The sequence below is a fragment of the Trematomus bernacchii genome, unplaced genomic scaffold (assembly GCF_902827165.1).
Source record: "Trematomus bernacchii unplaced genomic scaffold, fTreBer1.1, whole genome shotgun sequence".
Classification (NCBI taxonomy): Eukaryota; Metazoa; Chordata; class Actinopteri; order Perciformes; family Nototheniidae; genus Trematomus; species Trematomus bernacchii.
In genome coordinates this window covers 2,754,493-2,779,979 of record NW_022987477.1, presented here as the reverse complement: position 1 = coordinate 2,779,979, position 25,487 = coordinate 2,754,493, and the positions used below count along the sequence as shown (strand labels likewise).

The following is a 25,487-nucleotide window of genomic DNA, read 5'->3' as shown; positions in this document are numbered from 1 at the left end:
CATACTGTAATAATACCATAAAACAGTTGGGTTTCCGTTTCTCTATTGACCCGTTTGTGCATGAAATAAAGTAGGGATGTAGAAGAAAACAGTGTGTAGTCAGTTTAGTTTGCTTCTGTACTTATTCAGGGTGTCATTTGAGAAGCTGGTAAACTATGCAGAGAGGAAGAGAGAAAGGCGTGTCTCTCTTATGTCTCCAAGAAACAAGAAATTCCCAGTTTTTGGAAAGAAACACATACACAAAGTTATGCAAACCAACAATACACACATCTTTGGTTTAGTTTCTTTTAACATCTGTTTGTTAGTGGTATAGAAATACAGCAAACCAGACAAGAAGAAACATCGGACTAACACGATATCTGAAATGCACCACAGTTAACCCCATAGGTTAAAAGGTGTTGACATGTGATAGTGATACTTCTATTTTTAAATGCCACAGGTTGCCAGGTTCTCTGAAAGAGTCCCTCTCTGTATGACATCTGATTTGATCTCGATGTAAACATTTCCTAATTCCTTCTGGCCGCATATCAAACATTGGGAACTTTTCAGATGTTCAGGATCGTAGCGGCAGTTTTGTTCCTTTTTATTTTTCAAATGACAAACATTTACAAACAAATACACAGAAACTGATCAAAGAAAAGGCTAAACGGGGGAACCACACTACTCCACATTCACAGCTTTTCTTATCCCTTTTATAAAGTACATTTTTCCCAGCGATGTTCACAGATCTCTGCTTCAGTTCTTAGGCAGTCGGTCAGTATTTCCATAGTATATACTTACAGCCACTGACCCAGTCCAGGAGGGTCCGTTTAAAACCAGTTCCTTGAAATGGCCTTTTTACCTGCAAGTAATAAGGATTTTAAAAAGCGTAACAATCTTTATTTTCAATGATACTATCTGGAATCAAGCCTGAGTACATAACCCCGGGGTCACAGGGCATCTTATATTTTTTCCAGAATCTGAGTAACCCTGACCCAAAATGTTTGTACTTTTACACATGACCTTATGGTAATTTCTTAAGCACACAAACACCAGAAGAACTGAAGTAGAGAGCAGTTGTTCTTTTCTTTAATACATCAACAAGTCATTTAAACGTCCCCCCCCCCCCCTCCTCTTGTCCCTCTGCAGATGGATACGCCTTCTCTCAAGAGGAGCACGGCGTGGTGTCCCAGTCCGAGATGGTCCGCTCCTACGACACCACGCGCGAACGCCCCAGCCTCTAGCCCCACCCCTGACCACGGCTTCAGCTCACCGCTAGCAACGGTTACCAAGGTGACAGCGGAGACAGACTCATGTGACACCCTCCCGCGGGTGACTGACCCCCTGCTGTGGCCTTACTGGAACTGGACCCTCGCCCGGGGGAGGGGCTCACGGTCAGGCGTGGAGGCCGTAGACTCGAGAGAAGGCCGACTATACGGGAAAAAAAACACTAAGCTGCACAGGCATGAGCAATCATAACCACGCACAGACATGACGAGTCAAACTCAGAGACTGCTCCTCATATCCGTATACCCTTCAGACTGGGTTTGCTCCATGCCACTGTGTGTATATCCCTACGTGTGTGTGTGTGTGTATCCGCCTGTGCATGTGTGTGTGCACGCGTTGGCGCTGCCGTGTTTGTGTGCATGTGTGTGTATTCGCTTCATCTCGTCTCAGGAGGTGGGTTTAGCTTGTCTGTCATCACAGGAGGGGAGGGGAGGGGAAGTCAAAATAAACACACACACTGATGAATTCCTTGAAAAGAGAGGGAGGGAAGGACCAGAGCCCTGAACCCCATCCCCCCCTCCCCCTCCACCCCCTTCTACTGATCGCAGCAGCGAGCCTCACTGCCAAACACCACAGAGATGCCACTGAGGCTGAACGCCACACCGGACCACCACCCTGCTGCTTATATCTCCCCCATTATCTCTCCCCCATTATCTCCGTATCTATCTCCCCCCCTGCTCTGCAGCCTCCACGCATCGCCTCCCCCTCGTCTTGGCCAGTTTTTAAATAAAATCTTCGTTTCCTGTTGTTGTTTTCCGACCGCTCCTGTGATTCCTGATGTCAGCTGACAGGCTGAGCTTCCTCCTTCACTTGTGTTGGATTTCCACTTTCAACTGGACGTTTTTTTTTCTTTTTTTATCATTATTATTATTATTAAAGTGGACATTAATGTGTAATGTGTTTTCCTCTTTTCATTCATGCCTGTTTTTGTACTCATAGAGGGAATATTTTACTTGAACTAATACAGAAACAGAAGGGATCTGATAGAGACTGGATCATGTGTTGCTCTGGCTCTGGGATGGGTGTGAATGTAGCGTCCAGTGTGTGAGAGTGTGTGTGAGAGAGAGGACACTGATTCAGGAATGCAAGTGAGAAAGAGTGAAGGGTGGGAGAAGGGGGTTGTCCATCCAAGTCCTAATCATTAAATCTAATCAATCCATGGCCTGAACCAATGTCTCCGTGTCTTCACTGTACACTGTCATGTGATCAGGTGTGTGTGTGTTTTTATTCAGACTCTGGCTTCATAAAGTTTGCAGCTCAGACTCCTATTGTGAACTCAGAAATGTTGAGTACACCAAAGTTTTATGTTAGAAATGTATAGTACGGGTCCCCAGCATATAGAAACTACCGGATGCTAACTTGCAAATGTTGGGCAAAAGAATTGTCCACAGTTGAGGTTATACTTTTCATCTTGTGCTCTCAATATCCAATCGTTGCAACACTACTCATAATCCCACCGAGAGTGCAGATATGTCCACTTTCTGGTTAAAACTTCAATTTCTGTATCCTGAAAATGTCAGAAATGGACCCAGCATCCCCAATAACCCCCAAAACCACACAAAAATTGACCAAATCGGCCAAGCCATTTTTAACTGCATAGGCTATAATGCAATTTAAATCTAATTAGCGCAACTTTATCTGCTAATTGTGCAAATTGCCCAAAATATGCAAGTTAGCATCAGGCAGTTTCTATGTGCTGGGGACCCCTACTATACATTTATAACATCAAACTTTGTGCTACAATGCTGGCAAGTAGACTAGCAGGTTAGAGGGAGAAAAGGCTTGATTTGACATGAGATGTGTTTGATTTCAAGCCTGTCCCACGCTCCGTCTCAAAGCTCCTGAGAGTCACCGCAGACAGAGCATTAGACGATTAATACCCCCCCTTTCCCACCCACCTTCCTGGACGAGGCCCAGCCCAAACTGTTACAGCTGCTCCCGTATGGAGAATCCATCGAGCCGTTTCTGCTTTTCAACTCCTCCCCTGTGACTCGTCTTTCCACATTATCCTGCAGGAGGCTCCCAGAGCTGCACCTCCTCAGGGTCGTAGCTTTTTAAAGCGGCCATTGTTGTGTTTTATTGTTCCTCCTCCTCCTTATGTGATGGTGGACAGGTATCCACTGTGGGTGGTAGAGCTGTGTGTGAATGTGCGTAATGAGTGTTTCTGATAGCTTAACCATGAGGTTGTTTGTGTTTCAAGAGGATTAAGAGTGTGAGACAGTTATTTGTGCAAAACCTCACAGATGTGTCTCTTTGTTAACCAAGTGTGTGTATGTAAATCTCATTTACTCCAAACAAAGCCTTCCCTGATGCTTACGCCTGTAGGTGAAACACATTAGCGCTCAACACACTGGTTTCTGTTTAAAAGTTGTTTATTTTTTTGAATTCATATGAAAAATGACATCAAAATGGACCACTTTTCATACATGGTAGTGAGTTACAGACTTTGTGCTCGGCCGTACAGATGAGGTACACACACACAGTTTCAGTACTTTGGGACATCTCAGGCTGCAGCTCAGTGGAGCAGCACATTCCTCAAGTTGCATGTTACTGAATTACCTGTTAGCTGCACAACAGAGGAAAACAGACTTATTTTTCTTGGATTAAAAAGCCCAAAACGTGCCATTTCTGAGCTGTTTCTTAAGTGGGAAATAATGAGTCAGAGCTGCCCTTGCCCTTGGCTAACGCACTGAACTGTGGCAGTGTTAAATACACATGCACACACACACCTCTGAGTAGTGAAGAGGGCCGTTTTCAATGTATAATTAACCTGCCTCTCACTTTTAAGGTACATTAACTGCGAGTCTTGGCTGGATATTTAAATTTTCGGTGTTTCCGCTCCGGTTTGTGAGGTTTTTGGGGTTTTATTTAGGGGGGGGGTTGTATGGCAGGGTGGAGCGTCACAGTCTGCGTCCTGTGTTCACTTCATTACAGTTTAAAGGGTCTGCAGGGAGACGGCGACTGCCTTTCACATTACACCACCTGCATTTCCCATTACACACAGTTCACTCACAGTTACTCACACGACCACATCCCTCCACACTTCCCACTAACTCACACATACAGTACAATCATCTCTGCACACGTTCAACACAAACAAACACACTGCACGTATGAGCCGTTCACAAGTGCAGATGGCATGAAAACAGCATGTGGTCATAACTTTTTTTTGCTTCTACTGTATATCCACTTTTCATTCATTTTGCTGCTATAAATCATCCATTCATCACTCATTCCCACTCTCACTCTCGCACAGATTTATTTGAGTGAGCCGTGCACGGTCCCCCACCTGGGCTGTAAATACTCCTTTATGCAGTTTTGTCTTTGCATCGAGACAGAAAATTGTTTATGCATCCATCATCTTAGTCAGGAGATCACATGACACTAAACAGACACACAAAACACACAATGGAGAGGCGGGCCTGCAGCCAGCAACAGCTTCACCAGTCCTTCAGTTTCTTTTCCACTGTAAAAGTCTCTGGCGCGGCCCCCCCTCACAGGTTCAACTTCACAACAAAGTGGTCCGCAGTCTCGTCACACAGTCACTGCAGGGTATTTCTGGTCATTGACAATACACCCCATGTTGGGAGGGGGGCAGGGGGACTGCAGGGGTCTGTACCCCCCCTGAGTGGGGTCCATGAAGGTGGCGGCCGGGTGGGCGTACCCGATGTACTGCGGGTGCAGAAACTGTCCCTGGTGGGGCATGATCTGCGTGGCCTGCTGGCAGTTGAGCATGGAGAAGTTAGGGGGCATGTTGACGAAGACGCTGGCGTCGGGGGGGAGGCAGCAGGAGGCCTGGGCCCTCATCATCTGAGGGGGGTTCTGTCGGGGGGCGGTGGGGGGGGCGGAGGAGCTGGAGGACGTGGCTGTGCTGGACTGACGGGACGAGGAACCCCTGGAGGTCCCGGCGCTGGACATCATAGGGATGGTTTCCAGGAGGCGCCCCCCACCGCCGGACCCCCCCCCTGATGCTCCGCCTGATGAGAGCTCCTGCTTGGGGCGCAGGCAGCGGCAGCAGCACACGGCCACCACGGAGCCCACCAGGATGAACGCCACGAACACGGAGCCCACGATCAGGAACGGCACGTAGATGGGCACTGCAGGGAGAAGAGAGGACACGTTAAAATATGGAAGTCATATTTTAAAGCACACGATAGTCTGTTTGTCAGCTCATAGGGTCCTGTTGTGACCCCGGGAAATGTTGATCACACCAAAGTTTCATGATAGAAATGTATAGGAGGGTTCCCAGCACAGAGAAACTGCTGGATGTTTCTTTGCATATGTTGGGCAATTAGCACAATTAGCAAAAGTTCCATTAAGTAGCATTAGCAGACAATGGCTAAAAAATTGCTTGGCCGATTTGGATGATCTTGGTGGTTATTGAGGATGCTGAATCAAAAATGGCAGTTCTTATCTTGCGGATACATTTTGGGTCGATTTAAAAGTTTAAACAAAAAAAATTTCCTAAACGTTTCAGAAATGATACGTCAAAAACCACACCACAATTGTCCAAATTGGCCAAGTCATTTTTAAATCTATCTAAACTTCAAAGCACCCCACACACTTGTCTTGCTTCCCTGCACAAGCAAAGCTCCTACATGTGAGAGCAGATTTGGTGAGACAGTGAAACAAAAGAGTGAGCAGAGAGGAGTGTTTGGACTCGGTCTTGCACAGGGACCGAGTCCCCAGGGTGTCCCGGGCTCTCGTTAGCAGTTATTAACTTTGTTTTGATCGGTTTTAATCCTGAGCACCCTGCTGTGTCCCCAGCCGCGACCCTGTGTGTGTGTGTGTGTGTGTGTGTGTGTGTGTGTGTGTGTGTGTGTGTGTGTGTGTGTGTGTGTGTGTGTGTGTGTGTGTGTGTGTGTGTGTGTGTGTGTGTGTGTGTGTGTGTGTGTGTGTGTGTGTGTGTGTGTGTGTGTGTGTGTGTGTGTGTGTGTGTGTGTGTGTGTGTGTGTGTGTGTGTGTGTGTGTGTTTTTTTGCGTGGATGACATTCTTAAGCCCGGCTGCCAGCAAATATTTGTGACCCTCCCCTTTTTTTTTCTCAGTCTATTTCTGAGCGAACCTTTGAAGACATGTTGAACTACAGTCCTTGGCTCCTGCTTACAGAAAGGTATTAAGGCTGATTTAATGTAGCTGCATGGGACCTCATTCAGACCTTTTAAATCAAAGGGCTAAGCCAATTTCATCTCACTGACTTTTTGTTTAAAATGGCAAATCAGACTGGTAAGACAGTCCTCACCAATCAGTCTGCTTCGCTGGGTCAAATAGCTGAGGCATTACGATACACATCTCGACATATTTATGTGTTAAGATCTCCTGTTCCCGTTAAATGTCTGTAAATTGGCTAAGTGAGCCGGAGAAGCTCCATCTTGAAACATGATCAACAATAACTCTCCTTACGAAGAAATCACAGTTTTCCTTCTCCTTCCACCTCTTGGCTGCACTGTGAAGCGTTTTCTGGCCGAAACAGGGTGACGCCACTTTCCTTATTCCCATGCACACACCTTACAAACACAATAACGACCATGTTACAGTATAATTGATTAGTTTTGTTTTATTGTTCCCACAGGGTGTAGTTATTTTCCGCTCTGAATGTGCCTATGTGTTATGAGGTGTAACTGTAAGCCGAAGAAAGAGAGGTGGCAACTGGCTCCGGTTTCCCTTTGTCTCTGTGAAATACATCCAGGCGGCCTTGAGAAACGTTTCAAAATGCTCATCAAAAGTAGCGGGGTATTAAAGGGGATTACTGCGGGAAACCTGTGAAGAGCTCGGGGACATTCAAGGGCTCAGGCGGTAAGTCCAGGTGACAAAAGACACAGGCCAGCAGCACTCTGGGACATGAAACAAACCAGGACCTCAAGCCTTTTCCTTTTAACAAGGAGCCCTGCTCACTTCAGAGGTTAATGCGCCTCACAGCTATAATAAACACGTCTTAACAGGAACTCTGTCATGGCTACATATGTTTAAATTAAAGCTTTTTGGTGGTTCTCCCTTCCCTGTAGTGTGTTGTAGGTTTTAGTGCATGTAAATGGTCTGCAAAGGCTACAATCTCAGAGTTCCAGATCAGAGTAACATCACTTTGCTATTGGGTAGCGCTCCAACACATTGTACGTGACAGGTTTTAAAGGGGCGGGACATCTCTAAGGGGTTGACCAATCACAACAGAGCCGGCCAGCTAACCAATCAGAGCAGACTGGGCTCTGGTTTCAGACAGAGGGTGAAAAGAAGTGCTGCAGCACAGGCAGTATGAGACAAATAAAGAGCTTTTTGAACATTAAAGCATGGAGACATGTCCCAGTAGAGACACTACATACTGATATACACCTGAACATCAGCAGGAGAGGACTCTTTAAAGTAGAGACACTACATACTGATATACACCTGAACATCAGCAGGAGAGGACTCTTTAAAGTAGAGACACTACATACTGATATACACCTGAACATCAGCAGGAGAGGACTCTTTAAAGTAGAGACACTACATACTGATATACACCTGAACATCAGCAGGAGAGGACTCTTTAAAGTAGAGACACTACATACTGATATACACCTGAACATCATCAGGAGAGGACTCTTTAAACTAGAGACACTACATACTGATATACACCTGAACATCAGCAGGAGAGGACTCTTTAAAGTAGAGACACTACATACTGATATACACCTGAACATCAGCAGGAGAGGACTCTTTAAAGTAGAGACACTACATACTGATATACACCTGAACATCATCAGGAGAGGACTCTTTAAACTAGAGACACTACATACTGATATACACCTGAACATCAGCAGGAGAGGACTTTTTAAAGTAGAGACACTACATACTGATATACACCTGAACATCAGCAGGAGAGGACTCTTTAAAGTAGAGACACTACATACTGATATACACCTGAACATCAGCAGGAGAGGACTCTTTAAAGTAGAGACACTACATACTGATATACACCTGAACATCAGCAGGAGAGGACTCTTTAAAGTAGAGACACTACATACTGATATACACCTGAACATCAGCAGGAGAGGACTCTTTAAAGTAGAGACACTACATACTGATATACACCTGAACATCAGCAGGAGAGGACTCTTTAAAGTAGAGACACTACATACTGATATACACCTGAACATCAGCAGGAGAGGACTCTTTAAAGTAGACACACTAAATACTGATATACACCTGAACATCAGCAGGAGAGGACTCTTTAAAAGCGCAGTAATGTCTGCCTTCTTCCCCTGCACTTATATGGCCTCCACCTCTCTGCTTCCACTCCCTTTTTCTGCATGGCTGCTGAGGATTAGTAATCACAAAAACGTTTACTTCATCCCTACTTTTAACTGCAGAGCTCCTTTCCAAAAGTCTGTATGGTAAATCAGTGTTGCAGGGGGAGGAAGAAGGCTGCTTAAAGTTAAGCAAACAGAGTGCTCCAATAAAGAACTCCTATTACAAGTAACATCTATGACTGAAAGCCTAAAGAATAAAATGAATCATTAGACGGATCATAAGGGTCACAAGATGAATCTGGGAACAAGGCGGGAAAGAAGTGTGAATTGCAGATATGTGGATTGAAATCAAAGCAATGCACATATTTAAATGATTTAATTAAGAGTTATTGCATCTCATTTTATGATGAGGTGGACATGAATATTTTAAAATTAAAAAAATAATTTTGAGAGAAATCTGGTCCAGAGAGCCGTGCCGCTAACAAGGTTCAAAACGTAATTTGAAAACGAATGTGTGTACTTTTACCCTGTTGTGAGTTTAAGTATGCTGGGGAGAGAAACTCCCTCTGGAGGGAACACAGGGATTTTAGCCTTTGCAGACCATTTACATGCACTAAAACCTCTACAACACACTGTTGGGAAACCCCCCAAAAGCATAATAGGCCCTCTTTGATATGTAACAATGTATTTCTCTTTATAAGCTTTTAGCCTATCGTGCTTTTATGTAAATACTAACTAGCTTGCAAAGAATTGTAGCATAGTAAACTTGAATTTGTAATGAAGTATAGAGTAGTGCCATGTTTAAAACAGTACGCTCAGTAAAAGTACTTCACACCGCTCAGAGTGCACTGAGTGAACCAAGACAACTGTTCCAACTTTTAAAAAAAGGCTTGTATTTCCTCGGCTCTCGCTAATGTGTGATGTTCTCATTCTGTGCCCACAGTAGTTAAACCCGGCTATTGTTCCCTGTCACTCCTCCACACCTGTCGCTGCAGTTGAGCTGTGGCAGCCATGGCTCGGTAACCCCCTCTTAAGCTCTTGTTTTGGGCACAGTCTTTGTGGCCGGACTCTCCCTCGGATATCCCACGGGCGTTCTCCTGTTCCTAAACACCATATGTTCCTTCATGTTGAGCACATTAATAATTTCCTGTCTGTTATCCGCAGACGTTTCACTGTGTATCTTTCCCGGATGATTAATAGCCTATGAAATTTTGTTTTTTGTGAGGAAAAAAGCTGCTTGTCGTTAAGTTATTTTGGCTGCAGGCCACTGGAGGAAATGTATATACCTCTTCCTGCCGTGATAAGGCCTGATTGTCACAGCAAATGACAGATTATAGCTGGAGGTCCTGATATCCTCCAGGGAAACACGAAGCAGGCCTGGGTCTCTGTCGCTCTGATGTTTGCTCTTTTTAAAAATATTTTTGTTGATCTTTTATTCAAGATACGATGCAGCTTCCAGAGGCTTCATGGGAGATTAACTTGTGGGAATGTACGCAGGAGGAATGGGGAGGAAGCATTTGTACCTAATACACTGAATACGTTGAAAGTATGTGTTACATTTCAGAGGTGGGAAGTAACTAAGTACATTTACTCAAGTACAATTTTGAGGTACTACTTTATATAAGTATTTCCTTTCTATGCTACTTTTTACTTCTTCTCCACTACATTTAAAAAGGGACATCATGTAATTGTACTCCGCTTCATTTGTTCAACAGCTTTAGCCACTTTTAACAAAATGGATCTCTAAAAATTGAACTACTAGATTAAATATTTTAGTCACAAAAAGAGTCAAATTATTTAAATATTTTACAAAAACTCAGATTTTTACTTGTAATTAAGTATTTTGACAATAATGTATTGGTACTTTTACTCAAGTTAAGCATGTGAATACTTCTTCCACTACTGTGTCTTGTCTGAAGCAGGTGTGAAGTCCTGAAAAGCCCAGAGACCCCAGAGAGTCTGCAGAGTGTGTGTGTGTGTGTGTGTGTGTGTGTGTGTGTGTGTGTGTGTGTGTGTGTGTGTGTGTGTGTGTGTGTGTGTGAGTGAGGAGGGGGGGGGGGGTTCAGGAGCAGAGGGACTCCTCAATCCTGGAAGGAAATGATACATAACGAACGTGATTTGTGTTTTTTATGAGCGGAGCTGTCAGCGCCTCTGATGAACCACTGTCCAAGATCCGGTCAAGTCCAAACTTGATCCCCGTGGGGACGGAGGGGTCTGAGCCCGGCCCCTCTTGCACTGTTTCAGGCCAGAACAAACACAGCTATTTATAAGTGCAGCCCGGCGCAGTTTGCCATTTGTGAGTGCAGTTTAACTGTTTTTTTTTGGAGCAGTCTGCTGCTGTCTCCTGTGCAGCTGTCAGGGCGGCAGCAGATGAGCCTTTTAACGGGGGAGACACTGAGGGACAGTTGGCTTCATGAAGGGAAACCCAATACGTCTGAAATGTACAATATCAGTCATTGCAGTCATTTACTATCATCTGACTCACTTCCAACTTCATTCTTTTGAAATAAAACAAAGGTTTGGCTGAGATTAATTAGTGATTTGTTTACAAGTTATACGTTTTACTTATGAGATGACATTTTCTTGAGATTTATTTTCTCTCAAACTCTTATTTTTGCGTGATACTGAAGAAGTGTTGCTTGATCTTAGTGGCACCAACTTGATTCCATAAGATTAACACTACACTCGCCCCTGGGCTGAAGCAACAGCTCAATCAGTCTCAGTGCTACTGACATAAATCACAGTGAAGACAGTCTGTAAGGGTTATGTATATAAGGATTAGTGGGCTTTTAAAGTGCCAATACCCACTCCTAATCCTCCAAATTACATATTTCAAGCAACATTCTTTTATGTTAATCTCTCTTTTGTAGTGTCTTTTGGATTGTGTTTTTTTTTAAACACAAACTACCCTGCAGTATACAAAGTCATTAAAACTAGCTGCACCTTTACCAGCTCTGATAACACTTTAATGATCAATAATTATAAAACATATCATACATATTATTCTGAAATGGACCACTCTGCACAATGACTACTTTCACTTTTGGTACTTTAAGTATATTTTAATGCCATTACTTGTCGACTTTTACTTGAGTAACATTTTTAATGCAGGCCTTTTACTTGTAACAGAGTATTCATACACTTGGGTACTTCTACTTTTTCTTAAGTACAAGATCAGAGTACTTCTCCCACCTCGGATCATGGTAGGAGTTGCTGAAACAGTAGAAGTTATGGATAAATACCTGCACCGTTGTCCTTGTCCTCCTTAGACCCGGGCCCGGGCTCCACAGCCTGCCGGTCGTTGTCACAGCTTCCCTGATCCAGCCGCGCCTCGGTGCTGGAGCAGCAGTAGCGAAGCTCACATTTCCCGCAGCAGATGATGGCATCCTGTGCATCGATCTTCTCCGGACACTGGAACCCTTCCTTCCACGCGCCCTCCGAGTCGTGCCAGCCGTGGCAATACTCCCCGCTGGCTTTCACGTCGATAATAACCAGGAGTAGGGTCACAATCGTGACAGACATCGGGAAACTTCCCCTCCTCATCCTCAGGACGCACGCTGTTGCGCACAGAAAGAGACAGAGAGGCTTTCACTCCCCGCGTGTAACCCGGTGAGGGGAGAGATATGGGGGGTCGGTGCAATACAGGGAGAAGTGGGGATGAAGTGAGGGAGGAATAAACCACTTAGAAGCTGTCATTTGTTAGAGGAATCCCGTGCGTAAAATGTGCGTAAATTTAGATCCAACGTCTCCAAAAGTGGGTCTGCAGTGTGGGTGATTATCCAAGAGTTGCAGAAAACAAAAACACGATGGGAAATTACATTAATGATGCTCTTAGCTTAAGTAATACTCCAGTTGTCTTGCTAGGATCCAGTTTGGAGAGGCTAAATTATCTCTGGCACCGCAGAGAGGCTGCTCATGTCTCCAAACTTTTCAAATGGCTTTCCACAGGGATGCAGAGAATCCAACACTTGTAGCCTGATCCATGCCGCTGTCACCCCTGAGACCCCTCACCGCCAAACCCCTTGCGTAACGACAAGATTTCCAAACTTTTGTGGCTCAGTCCGCATTGTTGAGCGTCAGAAGAGAGCCAGTCTGGTCCGGGTCAGTGTAGCCCAGTTGAACTAAAGCGCGCAGAGACTATCCAACTGTGCGTCAGAGTGAGAGGGGTGTGGAGGAAGCCAGACGCAACCTCTTTAATCAAGTTACTCATCCTAGGAACTACCAGTGCTAAGATGCATGAGTAAAATACTACTTCCGGTAGAAACATATAAAATAAAAGCCTAATAAATGTGCTTGTTGCAACTTTATAGGCTACTTGAGTGACGTTAGATGATTTAAAATACTGATGTATTCAACTTGTTTTAGCACAATCATTTCTATCAAGCTAAGAATTGTTGGATCTTTTTTTTATACTTTCAGATCTGCTTCTGAATGTTTTATTCTGGCTACAATAGCTATCAATTATGAATCAATTAGCTGCTAATCACATGTATTTGTCCCTGTCCATGCATGCCCTTCTTCTTCATGTTAAACTTTGCAATTAACCACTTTTTGTATTGCTATGTTGTGCTTTTATTTTACTTACTTCATTTCCGGTTGCTTGTTAATGCTCACTTGGTGCTGCTTCTCTCATTACTTCATCCGAGATTTTCTTGAAACACATGCCTCAAAGTTCCTTTAAAGCTCACCAGGCTTACTTTGGTTTGAGTTTTGTTGGTGAGTTTTCTCATGGTGAAAAACAGCTGAGAGTTAAACTTTGCTCCCGAAGGTTTCCCTCCTCTGTCCTCACTAACAGGGATTTACTTGGTGACAGCGCCATCTAGTGGAGTTTCCAGTTACTCACCCCTTTGCAAACATCTCCTAACATCAGATAAACTTGATACCAACATATTACACAATAAGTATATAAATGCTAGGTGTTCCAATATAATCATGACTATATATTTAAACAATATTAGTACCGAGTGGGTTAATGTATATATTTAGTTATTTTTGAGGAAACTTGAGTATTAATGTCAGATAATTTTACTTTACTTGAGTATTTGCATTTTTTTTTCTTCTTCTTTGATAACTAACTAATCTAATATCTCTTATCAACAACTTAAAAAAAGTAAATGGCAATGCATCTGTGTTAAAAAATACATTAATAAAAGGTATAGGATAACAATAACAAACAGACAGGCTCATTCTACTTTATAGGGTTTCACTTCTGATATATTTTGCTAATAATAAGTCTAATTGCAGGAAAATAAATCTACTTTAATTGTGGTATTACATTCTTCTTAGCAACATTTAAAGCAGTTAGCACCACTCAAACAGCTAGCTACAACATTAAAATGCTGACTAAACGTTGTGTATTAGTAATAATAACTACATAATATAACACTTATTAATGCTACACTTACTGTGTCTGTTTTGCTGCATGATGTATACTTTTATTTTCTATACTTACTTAATTACTCTGAGGATTCCTGTTCAACCGCTTATCCTACTGGCTCAACCAAACTACATTACCCACAATGCTCTGCCCTGAAGCGGTGTCCGTAGCAACAGGAAGTGGCGCGCACTGTTGAAAAACTGTCACAAAACCAACCGAAGATAGTTTGATGCTGGTCAGAGTTTAGTGTTGTTGTAAAGTTATACACAACCTAAAGCTCCATAAATACGACTAACAGTGGCTTCGTATCGTGAAACGTAAGTGTTGTTTCAATGTTTGTCTAGCTTTGTATGAAATGATCAGCTAAAGGTGAGGAAAGCTTCGTGTGGAGAACCTGTGTAAACAGATAGCTAACTGTTACTCATGCACACAGATCTGCAGCTAGTCACATGTGCTGTGCATTAAGCTAAGTGTGTACACGTCTACTATGTGAAGGACTAATCTTCAGAGGTGGAAGAAGTACTCAGATATTTTACTTAGGTAAAGGTAGAAGTACCAGAGTGTAGGAATACTAAAAGTCCTGCAATCAAAATGTAACTCAAGTAAAAGTAGACAAATATTAGCATCAAAATGTACTTCAAGTTACAAAAGTTAAAGTACTTATTTGTCAGATAAAGCAGTAAGATACAAGTCCCTCAAAACAGTACTTGGGTAAATGCACTTAGTTACTTTACACCTCTGCTAATCTTCATATTGTGTGTGAGCAGATGTCGTTTATGAGAGCTGGGCGTCCACAACAACACAGCAAAGGAAAAAGGCCTGTTCGCCCCCCCAAGAAGGCAGCACCTCCGAAAAGAGACTGGGTGGTGAGTACAGACATCTGCTGGAAAATTACACAATGCATGTATTGAATGTGATGAAGTATTGACAGCCCTCTCTCTCTCTCTCTCTCTTGCAGAGCACTGTCAATGACCTGTCTGTGCACAAGCTATCTCCTGCAGAGCTGGTAAGGTGTTCAAATGTGTGCCTAGTTAGTGTGTCTATAACATATTATTATCGTACATATTTGCACATATTTCCAACCTAATTTGCTCGTCTGTGTGATCTCTTCTGCTTCAGAGCCATCGCCATGAGATCCACAAGTCCCACAACAAGGTCGCGGCTCAGTGGGATCTGAGAGAGAAAGCCCTACAGCGGCGTCTCAGACACGTGGGGAGCCCGGCACCGCTCGACAACGCCAGCCTCAACATCATCAGGGAGGTGTGTGTGACGAAGATTTACCTGTTACTGTTAGTGTCTTTTGTCCCTTACTTAAATGTGTGTGTGGTGTGTTTGACTGCTGCAGGTGTTCTCAGACCAGCTGCTGCTCCAGGATGTTCTGGCTCGCTCCGACAGAGCCATGGCTGTGGTCAAAGACTTGTTTGGAGATGCTCCACGCAGGCAGACTGGTACAAAGCTTCCCATTCACTGTTGTAGCTTAAAGATACGTATTAAGTGTCTGAAACTCGCAGAATCTGGTTCACATGTTCACTGTTTTTAGACACAACCAATTCAAGATATTTGGTTTCTCAGATCATTCCATGTACATTCTCTTCAGTATTTCCTCCTGAGATTTTACTTGAGGTTTGTGTACTTCCTCAGGTCATCCCAGTGTGACGATGGCTCCAAACTGCGGATCTGACTCAGGACTTCCTGTACTTCAAAGACCAGATCCTCCGACCCAGCTGTCCCTGCTCAGCCAGTCTATGATGGACCAACAGGTGTGGCAAGATAACGTCATATGTGTGTGTTTTTCATCAGCTATTATCTATTCATGTTTCATTTTCTTTTAAAAATAAATGTAATGCAACTAGTTTTGCCTTCCTGGGTAAAGATTTCGGTCCATATGAATGTGTTTGCATGTGTATAATGTTTTTTTCCAGGCTCTTAATGAATTTGAAGCTTCAGAGGAAGACTACAGCGATGAAGAAACAGGTCCCACTGCCAGATCAGAGTATCATGTGATCAGAAGGTGCTTATACCTGCAAAACATTACTTATCTGAGATATGAAACTGATTTGTGTAGGGGGGAAATATAATATGTTAGATCTTGTTGACACCACTTCATTGCTTGTCATTATTTCCTTTTATAGGTCCAATGTACGTAAAATGAAGGCGGAGTCTCGGGGTAAAGGGAAACAGCGACAAAAAGCCCATCGTCCCAACTCGGAGCAGGCAGACCAGGATAATGCTCCTGTGACCCCCTGCACTTCAGACAGAGCTCCAGGACATGCAGGTAGGATGAAAAGACAAGGACAATTGTTAAAAATGTATGTAAAAAAAAATAGTCCACATAGAATCGTATCCCGCCTCGTTTCAGCTCTCAACGCCACGGTGGCTGTTCAGCGTTTCCGGTCCAGACGGAGCCAATCGGAGGAAGCCAGGGAGGAACCGTCAGTGCTGGTGTCTCAAGTCCTGAACCCTGAGCATCTAAACCAGTCAGGTAATAACAGGAAGCTATATTCAAATGTTTCTTTCATACCTAAACAGCAGAAAAGCTCATTTGGAAACGACCCCAAACACATTGTATATGACCGTTAGAGAGGACCAGGTGCACGTTGTAAAAAGGTGCCGTAAATGTTCCAGCATATAAACTGATATAAATGAGTGTTTTTTTCTGTATGTTTCTTCCAGGCATGACCAACAGTCGCCCCAGCAGGAACAGGAAGTGTGTCCCTCAGAGTTCACAGCTGGATGGTTCCTCTGTGGCCTCCCTCAGTGGGGACCAGTCCAGCCTGGGTCTGCTGCAGGCCATGCTGGGTCAGGTGGAGGCGGACCTGGACACTCTGAGTCCTGACACTGCACCCCCTGCAGCACAGAGTCAGAAACCCCACAGAGCACAAGGCCTCACTGGGTTCTCCGTCGCCTTGGTCACTACTCTGGGACGTTTGGTGCACCTCCTCAAACAGGTGCAGTAATCCATTCACTCACATACACCCAGAATGCAGAATGTTATTGACTTTGCTCATCTATCAATGTCTATTAAAGGTGGGGTAGGTAAGTTTGAGAAACCGGCTCGAGATACACTTTTTGTTATATTCCATGGAATGCTCTTAACATCCCGATAGCAATGAATATCTGAAGTTCTTTGACAATAAATCCATAAAAAAATATCTGTGGAAGCTGTAGTACTGTAAAAAGCACGACCAATCATCTGAGCCGGCCCGGCTAAAATAACTGGATGGCCTACCTGCCTGTCAGCCTTCCATCTGTGCACAAACTTATCTCGTGCGCGTTCGTGTGTGTTGGAGGAGGGGCTCTGTAAGGAAGTGGCAGATTTTCTCCGGTTGTGTATTTTCAAATTCTAGCGATCTCGAGCCGGTTTCTCAAACTTACCTACCCTGCCTTTAAAGGTTATTATATTAGTTTTTGTCGATCTAATTGAGGGTCCAAAGTTTTTTTAATATTCTGTTAAAACACTGTACTATAATGTGCTTTGAGACTAAAGCTGTTATTAAAGGACAAACCAGTGTTTTAACCCCTTCATTACAAACCCATTTGGTACATTTTACATTTTGTGAAACTATTGTACTCTTGAAAATCTTCCCTACCTCCCAGGCAGCCTGCAATTCATTCCACTTAATTTGTTCCATCGTTAATTCATCAGTGCACCGTATTGAGTGCTTCTTTTTTAGCAAAAACACCTGCGAAATCACTGCTACTGTCATCTCAGTGCTATTTGAATGAACAGAACCCTTTGGGGCGGATTTAAGCGATCTTTTTCCTTCCTGTTTGACACTGTGTCCGCTCATCCCTAATTCCATTATCCTCAGAGGGAAGAGGAAGCTGAGGAAGATGCTCTGGAGAGGAGGAGACTGGAGGAGGAGCTGAGAGAGCAGCGGGGGCTGATCGATGCTCTCACTGCGGAGACGATGGCTCTGAGAGAGGAGGCCGCCCTGCAGGTGAGACACTCGCCACGTGGTCTGAGATTACTTTAGTGTCCAGATTTCAAACTGTGCTCAAAACTTCCTTTGCGTTGGTCTCAGGCCGGGCTGCAGCAGCGCACAGAGGAACTGGAGCAGAAGCTGGACACAGTGGTGTTGCTGATGGGGGGACTGGGACTCCTGGAGGCTCCCATTGCCCCCCCGCAGGACTCTCATGTTATAGGTCCGTCTTTGACAGCTTGTCAGTCTGCACTAGTCGCTGAACGAGATCCTCAACAACCATCAACCTCGGTTTATCCAGCTGCCCTGCTCTCCCCCTCTCGACAGAGAGGCGAGTGGCGACACATTCCTGGTAACAGCTGGTTTCTTTTTCTGATTTAAGTTGTATGCACTCATGTTCTTCCACAGTTTTGAGAAGCTTTGATCCCCTCCTCCCTCTTTTCAGCGCCCCTTCCCATTCCTATGCACCGGGATCTTCCTCCTGTAGATATCCTACGTGCCCGAGAGGACGCCCCCTCCCACAGCTCCTCCTCCAGCCTCACCAGCCTTCCTCTCGCCAGCCTATCTTCTTCTTCCTCACTATCGCTGACCTCAGAGCTCTCACCTGAAGCCATGCTGGCAGAGATCACTCAGCTCAGCAGGCAGAACGACCGGATCAAGGCCCAGCTCAGCCAGGCTAAAGGGTCGGGGTCAGGGTCCAGAGAGTCTCCTAACGGCAGCATCGAGCCGAGGAGGCGGGGCTCCAGCAGCACGGGGAGGGTCACAGCTCAAAGTGTTGGAGAGAGGAGGACGTCAGGGTCCAGCAGCACAGGGAGGAGGAGCCAAACTGTCCAGGCAGCTGATGGAGAGCAACTGACCAATCAGGTGAGTCTCTAAAGGCTAATATTTATCTTGTCTTATTCAAAGTTGATAAATCAATTTAGCAAAAATTAAGGTTATTAAAAAGTATTAAACGGCTTTTTCAAGGTATTACATTTTGTAGCTTGTTTTCAATAAGTATATAAATTGTCCAAAGAGGTTGTATTCTACAGTGTGCCTGAATGTAATCATTGCGTAGGTGTGTAGTGTGATTCTGTGTAGTTTATTTATGGCATCCCGTTGGATTTGACGTCATCTGAACAGGACATCGCACGCTCACTGCTTGATAGCGCGCGACGGTCCGTTTACGCCGGTTGTTAAACAACAACGTTATGGTGAAATGCAAGTCTGCGTCCAAATGGTTGGAAGAGAAGGAGGAAGGACCATCAATACTGTATATAGTCAATGTGAGGTAAAGTGTGTCGCCAATGTAACCGGTTGAAACTCAAAGTGGCGATGAGGTCTTAAAATGTATGGCAAGGGTCTTAAAAAAGGTCTTAAAAGATCAGTTAACTTTGATCTTTGATCCTTTCTCTAATGATTTGTTTTTGTCCTGCTCAGGCAGCATCACCCCCCCTGCCTGTGAGCAGAGTGGAGCAGCGCCTCCTGGAGCTGAACAGACAGAGCGCAGCAGCGAGGGGCCGCCTGCTGGAGCTCATCGACAAACAGAAGCAGAGCGTCTCAGCCAGAGTCTCTCCCTCCGACTCCCCCGTCCCGCCTTCAGCCTTCAGCCCACAGTCAGCCGGTAGAGTAACTCAACATGTTCCCGTCCATCTGTGTGACGCCCTGTCGGTGTGCAAAGTAACTGTATCATGTCATTTTCAGATGGAGGGGGGAGTCCAGAGGGCTCCATGCTGCTACAGAGAGGAGGTGTAGAGAGACGGTAAGTCAGGGTTTTAAATGAAAGTGATATGCGTTAACAGTTTGCGGGGATTCATTTATTATTGTTATATTACTTTGCTGCAGATCTGCTGGTTCTGAATTGTCTTCTCATAGTCTTGGCGTTGAAACAAAAGAGAGTAAAACACAGGTACAGTACACGCACACACACACACACACACACACACACACACACACACACACACACACACACATATTTTACACCAAACTGTTCCACTTGTGTCTATAACTTATTTTCTTCTCCACAACAGATGGAGAAACGCAGAGAGAGGGAAGGCTGGTTTTCGTTGTCCGCTCATGTGACATGACGAGAAGAAGAGTATTTATTGAAGCTGATTTTAAACCTGTTTTTTATGATGTTATCTATGCATTAAATATGTTTTTTAATTACCTTTGTGTTTTTATCCTCGTTGTTTCTATAACTGATCCAGAAATCTAAAACCACTGGAATCACTGTATAAACAAGCACTCAAAAACACTAGACAAAAAGCCATTCCGGTATCATCATTGCCACATTGTTAAAAAGTATAATCTGTTCAGCTGGAAAATCTCCTAGTTTACAAAAATGTCTGCTTAGTTTTTAAGATCACTCGTGGGTTGGCTTCTCCTCCTCTGGCTGGCTTCACCTCAACCAGGGGGCTACTAGAGGTGCGGCTAGGGGAGACAGCACCATCCCATTTAGGAAAAGTGCTTTTAGCCAGGCTGTCTTTTCATTCCACGCATCCCATCAATGGAATTCAATACTGTGGGGGAAACTTCTGAAGCAATAGGAGTCAGGACTCAGAGAGAGACACGAGGAGAGCTGGAGCTTTGATGGCAAACACTGACGGTTCATTTGGAGCTTCGGCCGGAGAATTCACAAGACATGTCACGGGCCACGGTTTGACCACACGGTTGAGATGCCACAATCAATTCTGAGGAACCCTCCTGTAGCTCGAGGGTTTAACTAGTTCAGAGTGTAATAATCAACATTCTTCAATAGATAGACTAAACAGCTGAGGACACTGAATCACATTTGTTGTCGCTTATGGCTCGGGGTCATCTACACCCCGATAAGGATGTGTTCCAGGTGTCCCACAACAATAACTATCTCTGACCGAGAGTTGCCCGGTCACAAACTGGCCACATCAACAATATGCTAGGGCAGCCCCTCCTTATGGGAGATAGCGGCTGCTCAAGGTTGGTCAGCTGCGTCAGAGGGCGAAGGAGGACATGCAGGGCGAATTATTATATTAATAATATATTATACAAATACCACAACCAATAAGAGAATCCTCATCCTACTACACATTCAAGCACAGTGTTAAAAAGTGGCTCATTAATAATCAACAGTGTCAGCACTGATGTGTGGGTGTAGGTGTTAGTATGAGTGGGTATTGTGAATGTTTTATTTATTATCATGACTTGCTCCTTACCTGTATTCAGTGATGTCCTCTATTGTAAATATGTAATTTGTTTTGTTTTGGTATAACAATGTCGTGGTATTTTTATTCTTGCCTTTAGGATGTCTATCACCATCTGGCAAAGGGACTATCGGTGAAAACTAGCCTTTTGGCTAATTCGAGTACTTTTACATGTTTTTAATATGTTGATTAATGTACACTGTCCCTTGTTTTAAATAAATCAATTCAATTCAATTCAAATGAGCGTTTTAGATGCTTGTTTAATCACATCTCATCACCATCTGTGTGTGTAAGGAACATGTGTGTTACTGCCTCCAAAAAAAGCTCAAGTGTGTGTCTAAGTGACAATGAGGTCAAAACTAAGTGCTCTGTATTTTTGTTTCTCTGCTTGTGGTTTGGTTTTAAATTTCGCACTGTTTCTAAACCTTTGAGACATTTTGATATCCCTTAGTTTCTGTGTGTTTGTGTTTTCTGTGTAAAAGATAATTGTGTTCCAGTAGGTCATAAAGAAAGACTGAGGAAAAGTAAGATGCTTCAACCCACTGTGTCCTCCTCTGTTGTGGCTTCAGCTTAAGTATGGCCTCTGCTGGCTATTTATGGTTCACAAAGATACGATGCATTCACACAAACATTTGTTTTCCTGCTTTTTTCTGAAGTCTTGGTTTATCTCTGTCTCTGTGGTCCCTGCAATCATAAATTCTCCTAAAACAATCCATACTTTACATGACAGAACTATAGCAATGTTTTCATCTGGCTCTCCGTGTACATACTTCTACTTTAAAATACATTGTCATGTCTGATTTCTGCATATTGTGATGACAGGACCATGTTCACTTTCAAAGCCCTCAACAACCCCCCCCCCCCCTACCCCTACCTCTGTGACCTCATCCAACGACACACCTCCACCCGTCGCCTCAGGTCTGCTGAAGCTAACCTACTGCAGCCCATCAGGACAAAGCTCCGGACCTGGGGCCTTCGCAGCAGCCCCCCCCCCCCTCACTCAGGAACTCCCTCCCCAGCCACGTCAGATCCGCCAACACTCTCACATCATTCAAACAATCCCTCAAAACTCACCTTTTCACTCTTGCCTTCAACTCCTAATCAACTAACCCCTCGCCCTTATTCCACCTAGCTTAGCACTTTTTACTTTTGTTGCCATTTTGTTTTACTCGCTTGTAAGCGCTTTGAGCACCAGGAAAAGCGCTTTATAAATGTAATATATTATTATTATTATTATTATGTTTCTATATGAAGTGTTGTCACATTCATATCATATGCAGCAGGTTGTGTTTGTGTGTGGAGGAGAAGATGGTGCAGTGCCAACAAAAGCCAGCAGAGGGCAACCTGCGGTCATTTATCAGAGAGACAACAGCAGGTAAACCAACGTTTGACTTTTCACCTGAAAGGCTCAGAGTAAAATGCTTTTGATCGCTTAAACTAGAGGGGAGTAACTAACACCAGTGTGATTTTGGTGAGATTATGAGCATCCTGGCCAGAGTTAGACAGGGGGTGCAACATGTGGCAGCCATAACACTGCCATCTTAGAAAGCCCCCTTTAAAATGAGGTATTTAATGTCAATCTATGTCTTTTTCTCTTTCTTTTGTAACAGACACAGCTCACACAGTTGATACATCCTGATGTTCAGAGGAGGAAGCAACAAGATGTCCAGCTGAACTTCATACAGGTACACAAAGACTTTAACACACACCACCATCTCCCTGATCCATACAGGGCAGGAAATGAAGACTACAAGTATAAGTAGAAATACCATGGTCTTCTCGATTACAAGTAAAAGTAAAATAGTATTACCATCAAAGTGTACATAAAGTATTATAATTCAAAGTATTCAGTTCACAGTACTATGTTATTATAGTTATTATATCATCATATATCATACCATATAAACATTTAATGCGTTTTTATATGTAACAAGTAACTGGTAACTTTGCCTGTTAAATAAATGTAGAGAAAAATGTACAATATTTACCTCTGAAATGTAAAAATATAAAGCAGTATAAGTACAAAAGTAAAGTACAATTATGTCCAAATAAAACGTGTACTTAGCTCATTCAATCACTGGATTTAATTATATGTGATGTATGATTTGTTATATAATAATATTGGCGTATTTCTCATAGTTTTGATGATATACACTTTTATTTATTTTAGCGTAATGACTACCCGTTACCCAACTCTGTTATGAGTAAAAGTCCTGCATTCAAATGTGTATTCAAAGTAAAACTTCAGAAGTATTTACACTGTCATTATGTATTTAAAAGAAAGTATTGCCACTTAATAGTAAAGATTCAGGGGGGTATAACAGCTGGAATTGAACCAGCAGTCTTGATGTATTGACTCTAAACTAAAAGGCCCTCCTGTGACTCGGTCCATTCATCGGCCGCTGCTCTTCTGTGCAGCTCCTTGTGCTCTGAATCAAAAAGCCATAAATAAGTGGTGTGAAGCGACTCTGCTCCACTTCAGGTGGTGTTTGCTGAGCTTCAGATGGAGCTGGAGGAGGAAGGAGAGCACTTGAGTTCTCCGTCACTCAGGAGTCAGAGTGGGCTTCCACAATGGCCGGCAGGGGAATCAAAAGGAGTAAATATTGCAGATAATAACGGGACGGGGGCATAAAGGGGCCGGGGACAGCGGCCGTAATTGAGGGGTCAGAGGTCAGCGGGGGGAGGGGGGCGGGGCTTATTGTGCCCGGCCAGGCTGAGTGAAGGACAGGGTGAATGGGGATTAACCCCAGCCCAGCGCCTCTCAATGCCCCCCCTCCCACTACAGGGCATGGAGAAGGTTCCCATGTGACTCCCCCCCCCCCAACACCACCATCACTATCTGAGGAGCCTCAACACCCCTCCTTTACTTCTCATACTCACATACTCACACATCCATGTCTTTATAGCAGAGGGAAAAACTCAGCTGGTTTAATAAGCAGACTGGACACACACACACACACACACACACACATACACACACACACACACACACACACACACACACACGCAATAATGTAGGGGTGTGGAGGATGGTGAGGGGTAACTCATTTAAATGTGCCCCCACTCCACCTCAGTGAAGGAGGCTGAAGTCACTCAGGAAAACACACACACTAAAGCTTGTGCACACACTCACACACTGGCTCACACTGCTGCCTTTGATAGCTCCACAGTGACGGTGTTACAGAGTCTAGACTCCAGGAGCAGCTTCTTAACAGGTGGAGGCAATTATAAATCTTACTTCTGCTTTTTAGCCATTTTTACCAGTTCTCGTTGAGTCAGATTTATCACAAAAATTGTTTTTTCCTGCAAAAGTCGAACTTCTTGTGTTTCTTTTTTGAATAATAATTATTATGCCAAACACCATACATCCAAATAACATATCCTGATTAAATTACCTCTGTGTGCTTATTGTTTGTAGATTTAAAGAAGCTCAGACAAATGCAAACTGTATAGAGATATTATTTATTTAGTATTTTGTCATATTTATTCAGTTTTCCTTAGATGCTGCAGTGGTGTTATCCTGCCACTAGAGGGCACTGTTAATGTTGCATTACTTAACCAACTTTCCTTTTTACCCATAACATTTTATGAATTTAATAAAATTACACCTAACACTAACAACACAAATTAAAAAAGTAGTATTTTTTTCAGTCAGTAATAACATTTCTTCAACTTTTTAAACTAGAAATGGAAACAAACAGAGGCATTTAGATACACCAGATTAAATTAAATGTTCCAACTTGTTTTACTTCAATAGTTTATCTAGGCCTACCTCATGTGTCACTGGGACTTTAGAACATTTTCATAAGCCATTTTGTTGAATCCAGTCTGCAGCTTTCTCACCAAAAGAGCCTTTAAAATGTCTCATGTTTTAGAATCAGCGTGGTGTGACATGTGCGTGACCAGGAACCTGTGTGTGTGTGTGTGTGTGTGTGTGTGTGTGTGTGTGTGTGTGTGTGTGTGTGTGTGTGCCCATGTGCGCTCGGCAGCTGTGCAGAGTTCTGATCTGAAGCAGGCTATTGCTTGCTGTGAAAATATTATTGCAAGTGTTTATTATTGCTGCAGTGTGAAACAGTGGGAGTGTGTGTGTGTGTGTGTGTGTGTGTGTGTGTGTGTGTGTGTGTGTGTGTGTGTGTGTGTGTGTGTGTGTGTGTGTGTGTGTGTGTGTGTGTGTGTGTGTGTGAGGGTAGAGGGGGGGGTTTGCTCTCCCTTCTCCACCTCTCTGTTTCCCACCGGCCAGCCCTCAAAACCCCTGGCCCAGTGCACCCTGGGTAATGGGGAGCCCTATTGGAGTTGATTAGTTCCGGCTGGATCCCAGATAGAGTTCTGACAGGCAGGAGAAACGAGCTCTCAGCGTGACCCCCCACTTCCCCCACACACACCCTGTCTCCGGCACAATGGGCAAGGCAAGGGAAGGGCTTTTTAAACAACTGCAGCTTCACTCTACTCCTCTGCACCCCCCCCCCCAAAATAATCTGGGCTACAAAAACCACGTTACACTGCGACACACATTCAACCTTTGACTAGTTGCATTTA

General features: G+C 43.9%; 3 protein-coding genes across 6 annotated transcripts in view; 2 read left to right on the top strand and 1 right to left on the bottom strand.

Annotated features, from left to right (window-relative positions):
• Positions 1 to 2,434, top strand: part of atp8a2 (ATPase phospholipid transporting 8A2) — a 56,777-nt gene extending 54,343 nt beyond the window's left edge. For all 4 annotated transcript variants that reach the window (XM_034148881.1, XM_034148873.1, XM_034148886.1 and 1 more), the window contains one exon: positions 1,129 to 2,434. In XM_034148881.1, coding sequence (XP_034004772.1) covers positions 1,129 to 1,223 — 95 coding nt within the window. In that variant the 3' untranslated portion in view covers positions 1,224 to 2,434. The remainder of the gene's footprint in view (positions 1 to 1,128) is intronic.
• A 1,192-nt stretch (positions 2,435 to 3,626) lies between these two features.
• LOC117494492 (protein shisa-2) lies at positions 3,627 to 12,640 on the bottom strand. Its single transcript, XM_034145430.1, has 2 exons — positions 11,733 to 12,640; positions 3,627 to 5,363 (listed from the first exon to the last, which is right to left on the bottom strand). The coding sequence occupies exons 1-2, from the start codon at positions 12,031 to 12,033 to the stop codon at positions 4,801 to 4,803; spliced, it is 864 nt and encodes a 287-aa protein (XP_034001321.1). The 5' UTR covers positions 12,034 to 12,640; the 3' UTR covers positions 3,627 to 4,800.
• Positions 12,641 to 14,074: 1,434 nt separating this feature from the next.
• Positions 14,075 to 19,939, top strand: spice1 (spindle and centriole associated protein 1). The gene is made up of 17 exons (XM_034148140.1): positions 14,075 to 14,184; positions 14,635 to 14,733; positions 14,826 to 14,873; positions 14,987 to 15,127; positions 15,213 to 15,315; positions 15,509 to 15,627; positions 15,790 to 15,878; positions 16,000 to 16,142; positions 16,227 to 16,349; positions 16,541 to 16,815; positions 17,680 to 17,808; positions 17,893 to 18,142; positions 18,236 to 18,654; positions 19,210 to 19,393; positions 19,474 to 19,531; positions 19,615 to 19,678; positions 19,800 to 19,939. The coding sequence occupies exons 2-17, from the start codon at positions 14,635 to 14,637 to the stop codon at positions 19,854 to 19,856; spliced, it is 2,301 nt and encodes a 766-aa protein (XP_034004031.1). The 5' UTR covers positions 14,075 to 14,184; the 3' UTR covers positions 19,857 to 19,939.
• Positions 19,940 to 25,487: the final 5,548 nt, after the last annotated feature.

Excerpts from the sequence above, each read along its gene's own strand:
- spice1 (XM_034148140.1), top strand. The coding sequence starts at position 14,635 with ATGTCGTTTATGAGAGCTGGGCGTCCACAACAACACAGCAAAGGAAAA. Across the intron at positions 17,809-17,892 it reads GAGAGGAGGCCGCCCTGCAG|GCCGGGCTGCAGCAGCGCAC; the intron begins GTGAGACACTCG and ends CGTTGGTCTCAG. Across the intron at positions 18,655-19,209 it reads GAGAGCAACTGACCAATCAG|GCAGCATCACCCCCCCTGCC; the intron begins GTGAGTCTCTAA and ends TGTCCTGCTCAG.
- LOC117494492 (XM_034145430.1), bottom strand. The coding sequence starts at position 12,033 with ATGAGGAGGGGAAGTTTCCCGATGTCTGTCACGATTGTGACCCTACTC. Across the intron at positions 5,364-11,732 it reads GGACAAGGACAACGGTGCAG|TGCCCATCTACGTGCCGTTC; the intron begins GTATTTATCCAT and ends TTCTCCCTGCAG.